General features: G+C 36.5%; 1 protein-coding gene and 1 long non-coding RNA gene across 12 annotated transcripts in view; one reads left to right on the top strand and one right to left on the bottom strand.

The window, feature by feature from the left end:
• The window catches only part of GTDC1 (glycosyltransferase like domain containing 1), a 424,620-nt gene that overhangs the window by 362,740 nt on the left and 43,264 nt on the right, over positions 1-18,616 (top strand). For 9 of the 11 annotated variants that reach the window (XR_012517769.1, XR_012517768.1, XR_012517771.1 and 6 more), the window contains one exon: positions 6,715-6,824. The exons of the other annotated variants lie outside the window; for them this stretch is intronic. Coding sequence is in view for 3 of the 9 variants with exons in the window: in XM_074399728.1 (XP_074255829.1) it covers positions 6,715-6,824 (110 nt within the window). In the remaining 6 variants the exon portion in view is untranslated. The remainder of the gene's footprint in view (positions 1-6,714; positions 6,825-18,616) is intronic. 11 annotated transcript variants of the gene reach the window in all.
• The window catches only part of LOC141584612 (uncharacterized), a 26,431-nt gene continuing 21,366 nt past the window's right edge, over positions 13,552-18,616 (bottom strand). Inside the window, exon 3 of the long non-coding RNA XR_012517772.1 lies at positions 13,552-13,847. This is a non-coding gene — a long non-coding RNA (uncharacterized LOC141584612). The remainder of the gene's footprint in view (positions 13,848-18,616) is intronic.

Genomic DNA, 18,616 nt, shown 5'->3' on the forward strand with positions numbered 1-18,616 from the left:
TGCTCATGGACTTTGAATTTTGGAAGACAGACATCTCTCCTCTGCTATTAAAAGGCAAATTGGGAATATGAATGTGCAGATGGCATGAAACCCTGATACACATAGAATTTTATTTTTCCATAACTTAATTTCTGTGTGATGGCCCATTTCAATATGATGATAGAAATCTCCAGCAGTTCAAGATTCTCCATCTTCCATTTTCCTGGTCCCCATTCCTCATGGGCCAATGCTGATGGATCCCTTACTTCTGTCTGCCTACAGCTCTGTGATCCTTCCATGACACTCACAGAAGGCACAATTCCACTTTTATGCCCACCAGGGCACAGGAATCTCTCAAGACTTTCCAGTACTGTCTGCCCAATGACATCAGACATTCACTCTCTGGAGTCATGCTTCTTTCCCAGGAAGCATAGTGCATGGCCTCTGGGACTCTCAGAACTCTGATTCTCCTCTGCTTCTCTCTGTCAGTACTTTGTGTTTCTTTTCTGGAAGTGGAGTTCAGACACAGTGTCAGAGGGTGCACACTGCACTTTCATAGCATTTTGCCTACTTATTGGTACCTGTTTGAAGGGGTTTTTGCTTCTGTAAACACCCAAGAAAACTGCTTTTTTTTCTTTTTTTTTTTTTTTTTTTGGTTGAGGGGCTTCCTCCCCTTCTTCCCCAGCCCATGTCTTTCCTGAGCAATGAAAATAAAACATCTTAGCATCTTGAATGTCTTTGGATTCAGGGGAGTAGCGATGAAATAAATTGATTAAAATTTTTAACATTTAAATAACTACAAATATAAAAGATGGAGAGAATGAGAGTGTATTGTATTCTTCAGGATGCCAGACATTTCTTCATTCCTCACAGTAGACTTTTTAAATGTAGTTATTGTTATCCCATTTTGAAGATGAAGAAACTGAGATTGTACAAGGTCACGTAATGTATCTGCTGGTCTTACGGGTCTACTGCTAGACAGAGGCAGAGCCAGTTCTCTCTGGACTATCCTTTTCACCCTCTCAGAAGAAACAAAGTTAAAGGGTGGCATGCAGTGTGAACATTTGCAGAAAGCCACGTGCAGAAAGCCAAAAGAGAGAAAACAAGAGCAAGGGAGACAGAGAAAAGCTGAGAAATCAATGGCTAGTGAGACTACTGTCTGAATTACATTCAAAGCACCATGACACACCACGTAGGAAGCAGAAGCTGCAGGTGTGGAGGGAAAACAAAGCTGATCCTTGGTGTGTCAGGCATGCAGAGAGGAGTGAAGAGTGTTGTGGCCCTGGAAAGCACAGTGGAGAAGTTGGTGATTCTAACAGCTAGCAAAGGGTAGTAAATAGAAGGCTCGTGTTTTTGAATAAGGAGCACATCACTGAATTTGGAAATGAAGTGCTGTTTCCTAATGGGATGTAAAGATGCAGGTTAGCAGAGTATCAGAAAGGAGAAGACATTTAAAACCATTGTGTTGGAGATATAATTTCGTATTACTTCTCCATATCTTTATTGCTGTCTATTATCCAATGTGTTTGAATCCCAAGTAACAAGAAACTAAAGAATATTTATGATTTAATGATCTGGAAATCTTAATGTGGGCTGAAGGCACCAACTCTGTTTTTCCTCTGATTATATGTGGGAAGAAAAAAAAAAGTCAAAGACTGCCTAAAAGAAAATGACTTCATAGTGATTAGATGTGATTTCAGATGCAGACTTAATCTCTTCTGTATGATCTTAAATAAAGGAAGAGTTATATTTGTATGACCACTTGGTTGAGAGGCTTAAGTAAGATTATGATCAGGTGCTTAACATGGAATCTGGAATGTAACAGGAACTCTATAAATGTAACTCGCTTTTCCTACACCTTCATTTATTCAACAAATATTTATAGAGAAGCTAATTTTATGCCACAGATAATGTGTTAGGATAGGCCACATTATGCTGCAGTAATGAAGACACTCTCCCACCCCAAATCTCAGTTGCTTAAACCCAATGAAAGTACATTTCTCTCACCTACTCAAAGTCTGCTGCATGTTTAGGTGGCTTTACAGGGCAACTCTCCTCCATGTGGCAACCCAGACGGCATCACTCTTTAAAACTAATCCTCTTAACATAAGACGTCTTAAGGTCTACCACGGCAGGGAAAGATATAGCCAGAACTGCTTTTAGATATTTTGTCTGAAAGTGGCATATATCTATCCATTGTCCAGAACTACTCCTGTGTCCTTATATTAATGAAAGAAGATGAAGATGGAGTCTTCTGTGTGCTTAGAGAGAATGAATGGATGTTGATGAACGCAAGTAATAGCTATCATTACTCAGCTAGGTACTGAGTACTTAGTAGTAAACAAAACAAATAACATTTATCCTTTCTTCATGGAGCTCTCAAGCCAGAGTGACATGCTCTTGAGAACACTATAGCATTCATAAAGAGCCAGTGTTCTGCAAGAGAATAAACTAAAGAGATTGTATCCAATATGTATAAAGTTATATGGAAAAATAAGAAAGGATAACAGTTCAGTGTAAGTGACAAGTATGGAGAACTTAGAAATCCTCAATAAATATTTACTGAATGAATGTTAAGTGATGAATAGGAAGAAATTTAGCTCTAAGAAACTAAACTGGAAAGGCAACACAGAGAGAGAACAGATATAGGAATAAAAAAACACATGGAAACAGTTTATGCTTTTCAAATGTTCTGAATAATATTTGGGAATAAAAGCTGTTCTTGCTGTATCTACTGCTTCCAGTAAGCTTGAAATATTTCTGCGCTGGTCTCTTCTGCCATAATGGTGGTGCAGAGGAATGAATTCGCAGCCAGACTGTTTCATTCTTACTACTCAAGACTATTGAAATTGTTGGGAAGCTTGGACCCTCACTTATCTTCTCGAATATGTTGTGAAGGCTTAAGTTGTCTTGATTGGCAACTCTCAGATGTATAGGGTCATAGGAAAGGGGGAATTATGTTGCTGTAAATACTGGAAATGTTGGGGCTAAGCAAAAAATCTGGTAATTTTATGGTGGAATATTAGAGATGGATAATTTCTTAAAAGCATTAAAATGACTTCTATAAAAATGTTTATTAAAGAAAAAGTAGAAAACGTGCCAAAAGAAAAAAAGAAACATAACAACCCCTAAAGATAATTTCTGTTAACTTTTGGTATACCTATCCCAAACTTTTTCCTAGACATATACATTCATTTTGTGTTAGAAAAACAGATCATACAGATCACGCTACTCTGTCATCTCCGTTTTACTTAACAGTATTTCTTGAATATTTTTCTACTTCAAGAAGTATATTTTTGCAATGTTATTTTTAATGGCTACATAGTATTGCATCATATATGTGTGTCAAAATACATTTACTTATCATTCCATTAGGTCATTTACAGATGGTTGCCATTATAAACAGTGTTGCTGTGAACATACTCTAGCTGAATTTCTTTGCACATCTTTAATTATTTTATAGAATAACTTTTCTAAATTGCAGTTACTTGGGTAAAAGTTACATATATTTTAAGTCTTATTATTTGCATTATCAAATTATCCTTTTAAAGATTGTTTCAATTTATATTTCTACCAGCAATGGATGAGAATAAGAGTGTTTAGGAGCCCATAAATCTACAAATATGGTTGTAGTGAATTGGACATGCTATTGTATGTATGTTTAATATTGATAGCTGTTAGCAGAAAGGGGAACTCAGTATATTATCTTTAAATCCCACCTTCTATGTATTTAATACTTTATTCTAAAATGATATGTATGAGAGTTTCACATTAAGTTTTCTAGAAAGGAATTTAAGACAAATTCACTTATTATGCTTAATGGGTTCATTATTGTCATAGGCTCTGGGGTAAAATCTATGGATGATCCATTGGATAGCTAGAATGGGTTCTTTACTAAACAAAATATATTGAGCTCTGCCATTGAATATTATCCATGCTTTGATACATGGCTGTAGCCTAATATTTATGCACATCTTTAATAATTGAAGGTTAGGCAATTTCCCATTTTTCTAAAAAGAAAACCCCAAAATTTTTTCAACTAAATTGATTATATTAAAGTTTGCATGACATAGATGAAATAAAATTGTATATTTATAATATGTAATTTAGACATAAAAATACTTTAAAATGCATACTATAAGTAATAATTTTTAGCAGTATTGGTCTCTTCCAACCCTTATATTTCATGAAGCAGTTTCGACCCCCCTTCCATGCATTTTTGACTTTATAAAATGGTGGCACCTCTTCAGGCAGTTGGCCTGTTTTCACTACCTGTCATCTGGAATTGAGTCTGAGTAGTTTGGGATGAGGGACTTTGTGAAACTGTGTATAATGGAAATTTTTTCCCCAACTATAAAAAAAGAAAGAAAAAAAAACCCACTTACTACTTATCTCCAGTTAACTCTATTACTTTTCTTAGTGATCTTTAAAATACTTGTTTTCAACAATATCCAGCACTTAGAATTGTTAGGTCATGTCTCTCAAAATAATTACTAACTCAATATTAAATTCCTTTGCTTCTGTTTTTACTAGTCCCATGAAAAGAATAATTGCTAAAACCATCCAAAACTCTCATCAGTTGTTTCGGGCTAATCCATGTTCCCTAAACAGTACTTTGTTTAAAATAAAGTAATTGAGAGACTGCCTGGTATTATGAGATGACTTTATAAGGACTTTAGTATAAAGTGCCTCTTTTTCTGAGGGATAACTTTGGGAAAGAAAAATTTCACCTTACATTTGGCCATATATTATGGTTTAAACAAAAAGAGGGGATTCACATAAATCTCTTTTGTGTTCTTATGCAAAGTAACTATTGAATATGAAAGCTTTTGTCCACCTATAGGAAATAGCTAAAGAATACAGCAGGATTGTAATGCATTTATCTTGTATAAAAACACTGAAAATAGAGGTTTATAAAGCCAGCTGCTTTGAAAATATTCACATTGGAATCTTTTAAGAACTACAGCTCTACCCGATTAAACCTCTCCCAACTCCAAACCTCATCTACTTTTACTTTAATACCCCCAAAAAAGAGAAATATTTAGAATGTATGGTCTCTTAGGTATCCATAGCCAAAATTTTTGAACTCAAAATGAAAAAATTAGAGAACTGAATGGCTACATTTCCCTATGGTGTTACTCCCTCTTTAAGATATATTATGTTATATTATTTCCAATCTTTTCATCTAAGTATTTCCTAGAGAATCAGACTAAAAGAACATTTTATAGATTAGGTGGCAGCTATTTGATTGATGTGGCTAAAGATGGCATATGGCATATTCTTTGCTTTCAAACTGTTTTGAATCTTTGTTCTTTCCCATAGCAGTAGTACGTATGAGAACTATCCAGAAACTTCCCAATGGTACGTGTATGTAATATGCATCATCTTAAAAAGCAATGAACATTTTGTCATTGCATTCTTTATTATTTGAACTAAATCAAACTGAGATATATAGAGCTTAAAAGAAATGGTTATAGAACTCTAATTCTATAAGAGCTTACCAATTTCATAAGATTACCAATTTAATAAATGCTGTTTTAAAATGTTAATTAGAAGATACATTTGTTTTAATTCATGATACTGAAAATATTGACTGAATTGTGAATTAACACATTTAGGGTTGCAGATGTCATTTTTCTTGAGATTTTCTGACTGATGTAATTTTCATATTCCATATAGCAGTTTGATCAATTTACAGATTTATTTTACATAATTAGTAAATGAGAAATTCAATTGCCGATATATAATATTTTTCCATAATGTAAAAAAGAAGTTAAAATTCTGAATTACAAATAAAAGCCAAATATTTTGAAGACATCTGGTCCACATCTGTCTGAAATAAGATAATTTAAAACAGTGTAATTAAATGCAAGAAATACTGAAATAGTCACACCTTAGGATGTTAAAAAAACTCATTTTATTTTTATGTGATTTGTTGAATTGTAGAATTTTAAAAATTTTTAGTGTCCTTTAGCTTCTCATTCTGTCATTTTCAAAGAATACTGACAAGCTAAACAAACAAAAAATAATCCATGTGTTCCAAAGCCTCTACTAAATGAAAGAATTATCTTTATTACTATTCTTTTATATGTTGCGTAACTCCACTCCTAAGTTAATACCCAGCGGACATAGACCCAGACCTACCCCCTTTTGATGTATTTATAATTCTCCATTCAATTATTTAAAATGAGAGATTAGTGAGAGGGTCTCTAATCTCCCTAAATTGTGTGTTCCTTGTAGGCACAAAGGAGCTCAGTAAATGTGAGAGGAAGGTATTCAGACCTATGGAAATGAAAAGGCATCTTTGGTACATTCTCATGATCAGTAGAGAGTCAGCCTTTGAAGATTGGTCTTTTCTTAAATTTAAAAAAAAAAAAAAAAGTTTATTTCTATCCTCCGTTAAGTAGAAAATTAACCATTTTAGGGAAAAGCAAAATACACTATGCTTTCTATAGTCTAGGCTTAAGATGTGAAAAGGCAGATTTCTCCTTTAAGGCTGCAGAGCCTTAAAACTTCAGTAGGACTAGGTTCTGATCATAAGAGACAAGTTTGTGGACATGAAAACTCTGCTGATGTTACAGTGTGAGGTTATAGGAAGAAATCTCTGCTTGGATACCATAGGCTCCCCAACCAGCAATAGACCATGAAAAAAAATGAAACTGTACGACATGAAATCACTTTTCCTAACAGATGCCCTAAGGTAACACAAGTTATATTGTGTGTGTTTATTTCCAGGGAGCATGATAAAGATCCAGAAAGCTTTTTTAAGGTATTAATGCATCTTAAGGACTTAGGACTCAATTTCCATGTCTCAATCCTTGGAGAAACCTTCACAGATGTCCCAGGTACCTCTGTTGAATTTTCTAATGTGTATTTTTATAGACGACATAAGCTCTACAACGTAAGTATTAATTTCCATGTTTCCCTTTGTTAGAATAATCAAGATGAGCACTGTTAACCAAAAGATTATACGATGGCATTAAAGTCTGATTCAATTAAAAAAATACTTAAGTAAGCATTCTTTGATTTAAGTTGAGGACGTGAAGTCATCTCTTTGATCAAATATAGTTTATACAATGCATCTTGATGTAAATAAAATATATTGCTTTAGGCATCTGAACACTTAAGGAAAGTGGGAATTTGTAATTGAATATACAGCCTCTCACCTCTGGGGTCACTGGTTTGAATCCTGCGCACATTGGTATTGGCTGAAATACGTTACCATCTGTTTGGTGGCCTGTGCAAAGCATTTTGGCATCTAACTTGTGATGTGGAATGAACCACAGTCCATGTCATAGTTGTCATTGGTCCATGTCTTGTTTATTGAACTTGAGAAAGACAAAAATCAGAAGCTGATAGCAGCAGATCCTCTCTTTATTGATGTCACGTGGAGCCTTTTCAAAGGGTCATTTCCTTTGCCCGGCATCCTCACTAGTCACATTTGGGTCAGTGAAATGGGGACTCGTAAGCATACAAGTATACAAGTATTCATGGTTTTTAAGCTTTGGGTATTCAGCATTGTTTGAAAATCAAATGTACAGCAACAATATTTCAGAAATAATTTTTGCCATCGTGCATTATGACTCCTAAGGAACACCTAAAGTTTACTTTCACTTCACAAGTGCCTCTTGATTCTAGTACAGTGTCAGGAACTACACCCAGCCTGCACGTCAGTAGCCTTGTCTCATATGGCTCATCTTCTGCCCTCTGCAGCTGTGGATACTGACCTTTTCTCAGTTCCCCTAAGACTCCAGGCTTCTTGAGACCTTTGGATGTTTGCCTGTTTATTTCTATTTTATCCTTTTGATCTCAGCTCAGGGAGATTTTCTTTCAATATGAAGCTTTGTCATGATTTCTCAGCACCCCATACTTTGTGTTCATGGTGCTTACTTCAGTTTTGAATTATGCATGTGTAGATTTTTTCATATCTTTCACACATATGCCCATACACACTGGAATGTAAATGCTATGAGGACAGGGACTGTATCTGTCATTTTCATCGTTGTACCCCAAAGCCTAGTGCAGTGCCTGACACAGCAGTGAAGCTCAGTATTTATTGAACAAAGAAGTAAAAATGATGTAAACTCCCTGCTCTTAAGAATTTATCATTGTTTTTTGAGGCGGGAACACCTCTGCCTACACATAGGCAACAGAGAGCGAAACACAAGGTAATAGAAACACAAGGTAATACAATTATACATTATCTAAGCCACACAGGTGATTTCGAGTGTTAATTGAAGGGCTGGTACTTGAATAGCCAGAAAAGAAGGATTAAGTTATTCTAAAAGGGGAAACAACATGGGCAAAGCACAAGAAGCCAACATTTTAGAAAATGTGATTGAGAGAAAAACTACAATGGTGAGTGCTGTGAGGTCATTAAACAGAACAGGATATTCTACATGCAGGCCTTAGTAAGTAAGTTGATATGTGCATCACATAGGCAGGGTAGGGCCCAAATATGGAGGAACTTGATAACCAAAGTAGATAAGGTAAAGGTAAGAAATAAGGAGCCTAGATCTTGAACAGGGAAGAAATATGATGAAACCTGTATTTTAGGAAGCTGTGTCTTGCAATGAAATGTAGACAGAACCACAGTAAGACTCTGTGGTGGTAATCCCAGTGTGATCCTGTAAGGTGCTAAGCAGAGAGATTGGAGAGAGGGCTGTATGAGAAGGATGTTCTCAAGGAAAGCACAGAAGAGAATTTGATAGATGGTCATAGAGAAAGAAGAAAAGATCAGCTCATTTGCAAAGTTCCTCATTTCCTAAGTTCAGTTTTGTTTCTGCTAGCTTTGAGGTGTTTGTGGATGGACTGAGAAAAGAGGCTGGAGGAAATTCCCTCCATCAGAAGACTTCTTAGCCAGTTTTACCACCTGGTAATTTCAGTCCACCACTACAAATAAGACTCGATTTTTACTAAAAAGCCTAAGTTTTGGAATTACAGCTCTCCTCTCCCACACATTGACCTTGAGCTATTTAGAGCAATACAGAGGGTTGAAAATAGAGTGTGGAGCAGTTAGGGGTCCAAGTGCTTAGTAGCTCAGTAATTACTTCTTACTTTGGCTTCACTTCCACACATACTGAGCACTGTGGAGGGGGCATTCCATAATGAACAGCACTCGGTTTCCCCCTCAGGGATCTCTGTCTAACTGGGATGCTGTGAAATACATAGGGAGTACTGTGGGAGCCCACAGGAAGGGATAGCATATTGTCTATACAAGTACTTCTCTTACCTCTAGTGTCAACAGAGGTTTTTTTCTGCCTCAGCCACTGGTCCATCTCTGTCATCTCAAATATGAATTGACTCTTGATGGCCATGCCACTTCAACTTGCCCAGAGGAGGAGCCCGGGTATGGAGTGGATGAAAGAGCTGGTAGTTTCTAGGTTGTGCCCTTAGAAGGCCACTTTGCTGGTCTCTACCACAGAGCCTTTCTAACAGGCCATTCTGTGTCACTTCAGCCATGATTATGACTTCTCTAGTCTATGTAACAGATCCTTAGATAGCATTTACTATATTCCAGGTGTAGTTCTAAGCCATTCATGAATATTAACTCTTTAACCCTTTATAACAATCCTGTTCAGTATTACTATCTCCATTTTTTCCCACCTGAAGAAACAAATAGACGAGTCACCTAGGCAGTGCTTTAACCACTCTGCTAATCTGCTTTTTCATGTTCTTTTTTTCAGACCCAACTGTTTCTCTAACTTTAAACATTAATTTTCCCCAACTCACCATTCAGCACTCCTAATCTCTTATTTAGCTCTTCCATAAAGAGGATTACCTAGCTGGCATGCATTTCTTTGTCTGTTTTTTTGCATACTGCATTAGCATTTCTGGCCAGGCACAGTGGCTCACACCTGTAATCCTGGCACCTTGGGAGGCGGAGGCAGGTGGACCAACTGAGGTCGGAATTTTGAGATCAGCCTGGCCAACCTGGTGAATCCCTGTCTCTACTAAACACAAAAATTGGTTGAGCATGGGGATGCACGCATGTAATCCTAGCTACTGGGGAGGCTGAGGCTAGCAAATCAGTTGAACTTGGGAGGTGGAGGCTGCAGTGAGCTGAGATCACGCAACTGCAATCTGTACTCCAGCCTGGACAACAGAAACTCCGTCTCAAAAAAAAAGAAAAAAAAAATACAATTTATATACTATTTGATACCCAGCCAAAGAATTACTCTCAATGCTATTAGTAGGGATATGGTTCTGTTGTAAATAATTGGAATTATTATTAATAACTTCAATTAATTGAAAATGTTCTTTCATGATCATTTGCCAGGTTATTTCATGCAATGCTCATGATACTCTCATTGAGAGTAGGTGTTATCCTGTCCCATTTTATAGGTAGAGAAACAGACTCTGAAAGCTTAAGTCACTTTGATTCCATTGCCTGTAAGTGAGTCAAGCTTTTCCCTTCACATACAAGCCAGAAGGATTGGAAAACCAAGAAAGTCTTAATATATTGACAGCAGGACCACTGATTTCTCTGTTTTCAGCTTCATTTTCCTTCCCTCTCTACAGAGCTCTTGGGGGAAAAGTAGCACACCACTGAGTGATGGCATTAGTGCCAAGTTTTACTGCCCTTTTTGATGAAGCAATCAACACTAAATTTCTTTTGAAAACTATAATTCAGCAACTTTGTAGCATCTCTATACTGTCGATTGTTTTCAAGCAAAAATTATGTTGTTACAAAGTTTTTGTAATCCTTTTCCTAAAAAGTATAGTAGAATTAAGCGTGCCCATTATAATTTAGAGCACTACAGTTTATAGCTCTTATACATCATCCCTTCATTTTATAGGAGATGAGAGAGATCTAGAATTAGCAGCTTTCCCAAGGCCTCACTGCTGGGTGCAGTGGGTGAGATGGGCAGTAGATAGTAGCAAGGTTCAGAGTGGAACCTGGAAGTCAGTTTTCCTGAGCCCTAGTCGTTGCTGTATTTTTTTTAATGAATGTTTTTAAAATGCATTCTTTGTGCCAGGCACTGATGCAGTGGTGAATGAAGTAGACATGTTCTGTGACATTTGAAACTTGTAGTCCTACTTCAGTGCTTTGTTCATCACTTACTAGAACTGACATCCTTCATAATTCTGGAGCTAACATTTCTTGAGCACTTAGCATGTGCCAGACACTGTTCTGAGCCCTTTACACATTACCTTACGCAGTCTTCACAATAATCCTGTGAATTAGGCACTGTTGGAATTACCATTTACAGCTGAAAAACATAAGGCACAGGGAGGTTAAGTCACTCACCTGAAACCACCCAGCCAGTCTACCTCAAAGGCAAATAGCCTGTGCTCTACAGGAACGTTCACAAAATCATCCCTGTTTTACAGGTAAGAAAGCAGGAGTTGATAACGGCAAGAAATTCCTGCCCACTACTGTGAAATATATAGGAAAAAAAAACATAGTATACATAAGGTCCAGTACTACCTGCAGTTTTAGACATGCAATAGGGGTCTTGCAATTCATCCCCTGTGGATAAGGGACAACTATTGCATTGCCTGTAATTTCTTGCTGGAAACAAGAAGATTGGTATCTGAAGACACACCTAGCAACTGTGTCCTGAAAAGCATGGCAGATACAAAGTGGAGGTAGTCTCTGTAGAAATTGAGTTACTTATCACTTACAGGTGACTTGGCATTTTGAAAAGCTTTCAGTGGTTTTCAACCAGAGATTCCCACCTCCACTTCCAGGGACATTTGACAATATTTGGAGACATTTTTGGCTGTCACAACTGTTGCGCAGTGGGGTAGTGCTCCTGGCATCTAGTAGGTAGAGGCCAGGGATGCTGCTGAACATCTTGCAGTACACAGGACAGCCTCCACGGCAAACAACTATCCAACCTAAAATGTCAGTAGTGCCTCAATTGAGAAACTCTGATTTGTGGGAATTCAGCCTAGCAAACCAGGCTTGGGACTGGGTCTCTTGAAGCTTTCCTTTTTTTTTTTTTTTTTTTTGAGTCAGAATCTTACTCTGCCGCCAGGTTGGAGTGCAGCAGCGTGACCTCAGCTAACTGCAACCTCCACCTCCTGGGTTCAAACAATTCTCTTGCCTCAGCCTCCTGAGTAGCTGGGATTACAGGCATGCACCACCATGCCAAGGTAATTTATGTATTTTTTGTAGGCAGGGGGTTTCACTGTTGGCCAGAATGATCTTGATCTCTTGACCTCATGATTCACCTGCCTCAGCCTCCCAAAGTGCTGGGATTGCAGGCATTAGCCACTGTGCCAAGCCAAAGCTTCTGAGTTAACCCATGTTAATCCATCTGTGCAATAACAAAGAGGAGATGGGAAAGGGAAATAATAATAAAATCACCTGCCCTATCAACTTCAGTGAGTTATAATGAGGATTTCAGCACAATTAGATAATTTGCGCATTGTAAACTACTATGCAGATTTTATTATAAGACTCATGGACTTGCCTTCAGAGTTTGTACATGGAATGAGTTTTTAATGCATCTTGGATCTAAAAGAGACATGAATGATGCTGTACCTCAAAAGACCATTTTATTTTTATTCAGAAAATTGGAAAGGTCATTCTGCTACATAAAGCATCTGCATCAGAATCCATATTACAAATGAACCAAAAGGCCTAGAAGCTCCTCAATGCAAATATTTGAGTTTTGGCCAGTTCTCATGATAAGGTCACATTGTTAGCCCTTGAGATGATTTCAAAAAAAAGAACAAAATGCTTAAGATATCAAATCAGTGGAATGTGTTTGTATACTTAATAATTTCCCACAAATGGTAATTCTAAACAAAATACTCATTTCTGTGAACTGCCAAAACCTTAAACGAGGTTCATCTTTCCATGCTGCAGACATGGTGGGAGAGGGAGTTTCAGCTTTAGACATTAAGGCAGCCAGAAAGGTTACAAGGAAACCAAAAACCTCAACTATGGTTTTGGCGGACAGAAGTCTTTCTGTTTCACCTTTAAGGTTAAGAACAGTATATGGAAAGCTTCTGGTTGGTATTTGATATGACAATGGTTATTACTATGATCTTGGCATATTTCTGGCTCTTGGCTCTGGAGTCAAATGTTGGATAATTATATAACATTCCCCGCCACTTCCATCTTCTCCTTCACTCAGCTCCCAGATCCTGTCTCATTTTCAGCAGAGCAGCTATACTAAGAGGGAAATACTGGAAAGATTCTAGGACACAAATAACATACATCACACTAATATAAAGGTTTAAAATTTTGTCACAAGGAGAGCCTAGCAAAAGGAAAGCTACTAATATATTGATAAATATTGAATTATAAGACAATTATAAGAAGATTAGGCCAGGCACAGTGGCAGAGACCTTGTTGTGTCAAATAAAAAATATATTGAGATGAAGTTAATGTACTAGTAAGATTGAATAAACTCATTTTTCTCCAATTCATACCACTCCCTAAACCTATTCCTTTTCTTTATAATTTTTTTTATCATTATTCATTCCTTAACATAGAATTACTCGCTGAGTTCCTTTTATGGTCTAGCACCATGTTAAGTATTGCGGATACCAAGAGACGAAGACATGGTTCCTCCCTTGTGGAATCTTATTGTCTCATTAGAAAACAAAAATGTCTATATAATTATATTTTATTTTATCACACTCTTGTTTATAACATTTTAATAATTTTGAAAACATTATTTCACATTGTTTATGAGCAAACCTTATAGCAGACAAGTGATTTAACAAGTACAGCTGAGGAAATGATGCTTATTAGCTCCATTTTAGTAGCATGGGTTTGAAGTAGACAGAGCCACCTTCACATGCTTCTTTGAATGGACACATATTTTCTTTCATGAGAACATGACTGAGAAAGTCAGTTTTCAAGAATGTGAAATTACATCTGAAGTCTTCTGTCTCCCTGTCCTTTGCTGAAATAAAGAAAACAACAAAACATAATGAGAAAAGTAAGGAAGATTCAATTAAATGTAGGCATATAAGCTCCTGACAGAAAAAGAGTACATGCTAAATAGAACTGAAGATATCCCTTAATATAATTTCTGAATTTAACAGGGTTCTAATTAGGGTACCAGAATATTACATATCCTTGCAAAGGAGTTCTAAAATCCAAACAAAATAAATAAATGAAAGGGCAAACCATCAAGGGAATCATGAAGGAAAACATGTCCCACCAGATTCAGAACATGTATGAAGTGAGAACTTTTAAAAGTATCATACAGATTTAAAACACGAAAGTACAAAAAAAAAAAAAAAAGAAAGAAAAACAGGCAGAAATGGAGAAGCAGGAATACAACTTGTATATATATTTAACATTCGACAAACTTAGGATAACAAAATTTACTAATACTTATCCCAACTCAAAAACAGAGTATTTTTTCTTAGTGAAATCAGCTAATTGAATAAAATAAATAACATTTATGTTATAAAACAACAAGTTATACGTTTACATGTATTCTAAATATATGTAAATATAGAGAATATATGCTGTATTTCATATATGAATATGGATATGAACATATATGAAATGAAGCATATACTGTAACTATATATTATAAATAAAGGTTTGCAGTACCATCAACACATCATTATAAGTACAGTAATCTACTGAATTCCTACTCTGTGCCAAGTCAGGGCTAGGCTTTTACTCTGATACCTCGTTTTGTATCACAGCAATCCCCTCAATAGGTATAATTACTCTCCCCTATGTATAGGTGAGGACACTAAGGCTTTAGTTAAATAACTTGCCTGAGATCACACAGCTAATAAACACAAGAGATGATAATATCAGAAGAAATAATACTAAATAGAATTTCAGGAGGAGAAATGCTCTAATTTTACCAGTAATGAAATACATGTAAGTACAAAAAAATTATGAGAGAGCAGTTGCATTGAACAAAACAATAAAAGTAAAGACTTGTAACTAAGACTAGCCCACTTGTGCGGCAATCTCTGCATGTATGATGATGATGATGTAAATTATTTTTCCTGAGCTATATTACTCTACCCTTTGTTTGACTCAGTCATTTCACCATGGCATGCATCCCATGGAAATAATTCCAAGAAATTAAAAAAACAGATGACAAGTCGTTCTTGCCTCATTGTCTTCTCTACTCTCCCACAGTGAACAGGCGACTAAGATCCTATTCTTTCTTGATCCCATGCTTCATTCTGATTCTGTTGCCTCTTTTCCAGTTGGGTCCTTGACTCCTACAAAGGCTTCAGATTACTCTCCCAGACTCTAGATACTTTTGACATTGAGTTCATCCACTTGCTATTATCAGTGTTCTTTCTAAACCTAGATCATCCAAGAAGAGAATCATAGTAGTATAACAATAGTAAGTGTCTCAGATTTTCTGCAGGATGAATGTAATTTCCTTTTCATTTTCCTTTACAGGGGAGGCTCTTCAAAATCTTGCCCTAGCCTGGTTCCTCATGAATTCCTGTTATCTTTGCCATTTCCTGAATACATCTGTGCCCTTACCCATCTCCATGTCTTATGTTACTTGTTGCTTAAATTCCTTTCTTCTTCCCCATGTAGACACTCTCAAACCCTTTCTCCATGTGGCAAAATCCCAACTGTATACCTTCTTTTTCTCTTTCTTTCCTGTTACTTCATAGCATCTGTGCTCATTCCATCAGTTGCAAAGCACGTATATCACACTGCACTGTAGTCACTTGTCACTTGGCTGCCATAATAGTGCCATGGTATAACTGACTGAAAGGCACTTTGTAGGTAAAGAGTAGAACCTCTGAAACAGCCCCACAGCAGAGAATTCTGCAGCACTCCTGGTGGGAAAATCAAGCCACCCTGGCCCAGCTTTTATTGATACCCTAACAAGGATGAAGTTCCCATTCAGTACCTGCGGTCTTTTCCTTTCTCAGGAAAGGCTTATTAACTGAGCTGATACCCTTCCCTGCCAAATGCTCAGACCATTCACCAGTTGCAAGTAACTGCAAGTAACTCACTCTCATTCCTCAACGTGTCCTGTGAGAACTGGTATTTTCCCTAGGATCACTCCCAGTCATGCCATCCTTGGGCTTAAAGTCTATTCCTGCAGCTTCTGTAAGTGGAATAATTTTTTCTATGAAACCAGAAGATTCATTGCAACTCTTAAGGCAAGATCATTTATCCATCCTACCAGGGAAGACCATGAAGATAATGTGTTCCGGAATACAGCTCCCAAAACATCTCTCAAGAAATTGTTCTCAAAAATTATAAGTATGAAAACATCATTGAGGGAAAATGCTCTGTCGTTTTCATCAGCTGTCCTCAAAGTTTGAGAAATGTGCACTTGGGAAAGACACAGGAAAATAATTATGGAAAAGATCGACATTAATAGACAAATAGGAAATTGGAAACATAATTTTGAAGGCCTGTAAAGGCATATATGATATAGGGTTGATGGGAGATCTCAGGATATAGTTGCTATACTTGGTTTTGAGTTTATATAGTTGTATATGGTCATGATTTGGAGTGTGGTATGGTCAAAATAATATTTCCCCAATAAAAGACTATGGTGGAAGGCCTGCCTGTTTTAATATTCCTGTTTCCTGCAATGCCTATCAGAACAGGAGTCACTGACAGAAAGCAGCACAACAGGGAATGAATATAAATATCTGGATCCAACTAGTGAGTTTTTCCAGCTATATCTCTCCTTGGCTAAATTGTTACATTTGTGAAATGGAAACCATCAGATATATGCTGCCATGAAATGAACACTGTCCTGGAATTTATAAGGCTCAGGGTCTAGTTCCAGCTCTGCCGCTGATTAGCCATGTCACCTCTTTCAGCCTTACTTTACTCATCTGTAAAATAAAGTCATTCCAAAGAAGTTCGAACTAGAAGGGACGTTGGAGATTAGAGTTTCTCAGCTTTTAAAGTGCAGACTTAAAATTCCCACCCCGAGGGTATTTTACGTAGTGATGCTTTCTGAAATGTTGATTATGTTATTATGAGAACCCTAAGCATAATAATTATACTTTTTCAAAGCACTTTGTTTTCTACTTGTATTTTTTCCCACTTTTATTGTAAGTTAAGGGGGTTACATGTGCAGGTTTATTACAAAAGTATATTCAAAACAACGTTTATTCCTCACAATTCTGATATCTGCCTGTGCTGCCAGTCACAATGATTCCAGCTACCCTGGTGTAAGTTTGTGATCCTATCATTGCCTCTCACTCTTTCTTCACTTCCAGGTTTCTTATGGGAGCTTTTTTTCTTAGTTGTTGAGTTTATCTTTAGGTCTTTGTTGCCCACTATTTTCATCTTGTAAGCTTTCGCTAACAAAACCTGCAAAAGATGAGCCCGTGTGTCTCACCTTCTCTTCTGATCTTAAGCCTCATTGTTCTGGCTTTCCTGGTATGGTTTCAGCCACCTTCCTAGCCTTACTTCAGTCCTTAAACATGTGTATTTTGGACTGTAGCCTAGATTAGTCAGTGTTTCCTGAAGATAGCTCACATGTCACCACCCAGTGCCCCTCCCTCCTCCTTGACTTATCAAAGTTCAACCCACCTTCCAAGAGGCATCTCACCCACTTTCCCGAGCCTCTCAAACACATTAATATCCATGGGATTTGGTTTGCATTTTGCAATGTACTTATCATACATATTTAAATAATAGAAGGCTCTTGAAAATAATGGCAGTTGTATCGGACACAACCTCATATGACCCAAAGATCCTAGTACAGCTGTGTTTTCAAACTTTAGACTGCGATCCACATCAAGATAGATATTTACATTGTGGCTCAATATACCTATTAATGTAGATATATTTGTAATTGAAACAAAGCTTTTATAATACATATTCTTATTATATTTGATGCACTCGGATGTTTTCTTTCTTTTCTGATTTAATTTCTTTTTACGCTGCTCTAAATTGATTTCACAACCATTAGCCACAGTTGTAAAAAACACCATAATGTAACACACAGCACATAGTAGGTATACTGTTGTACATGTTTAATTAAATGGAATAGGCTTTTTTGGAAACGTTATAGAAATATTACTGATTTGTGAATATATAAAATACATCCATTTTGATATATTTATTTAGATTTTAACTTTACAGAAAAAATATTTTATATTCTCAAAGTATTGCTGCTTTGGTTTTAATTGTACATGATCTGAAAAAGCAAATGCAGTTCATTTTTATCTATTTTTAAAGTAAGAAAAAGATATTTAGCTGTACAATAATTATCACTGTAATGACAAAATTTCTGAGATTAATGTATTTTACATGCTGTAGAGTTACTGTTTATTGAATGCTGAGTATGTGCCACACATTGTGCTAGTTCCTTCATATACATTTTCTTTAACTCTGTGACATTCCTCCAGGATCAGTTATTATCTCCACTTTATAAGAATGCCAGATCAAACTGTAGCAATTTACTTAGTGAAAATTTTAGTGATAAACTAAAATCAGAAATTCTGATTTGGTTTTGTTATCTTTCTTCCACAAAGTTCCTTGTAATTTAGCAAGTGTTTTTTTTTTTTTTTCCCCCACAGTACTTTTTAAGTATGTTCAGTGCTTATAAAAAATGTCAGACTGATGGTGTTGAGAGTGAAAGTTGTACCAACTGATGAGTTAGTTTCTTGTTGTTCATTTTATGAACTTCATTAATTGAAAATATAACAGAAAATAGTGCTTTACAGTTCATTTTATCATATCTTAAAAGGTACA

Source organism: Saimiri boliviensis, chromosome 5 (assembly GCF_048565385.1).
Source record: "Saimiri boliviensis isolate mSaiBol1 chromosome 5, mSaiBol1.pri, whole genome shotgun sequence".
In the NCBI taxonomy this organism is placed as follows: Eukaryota; Metazoa; Chordata; class Mammalia; order Primates; family Cebidae; genus Saimiri; species Saimiri boliviensis.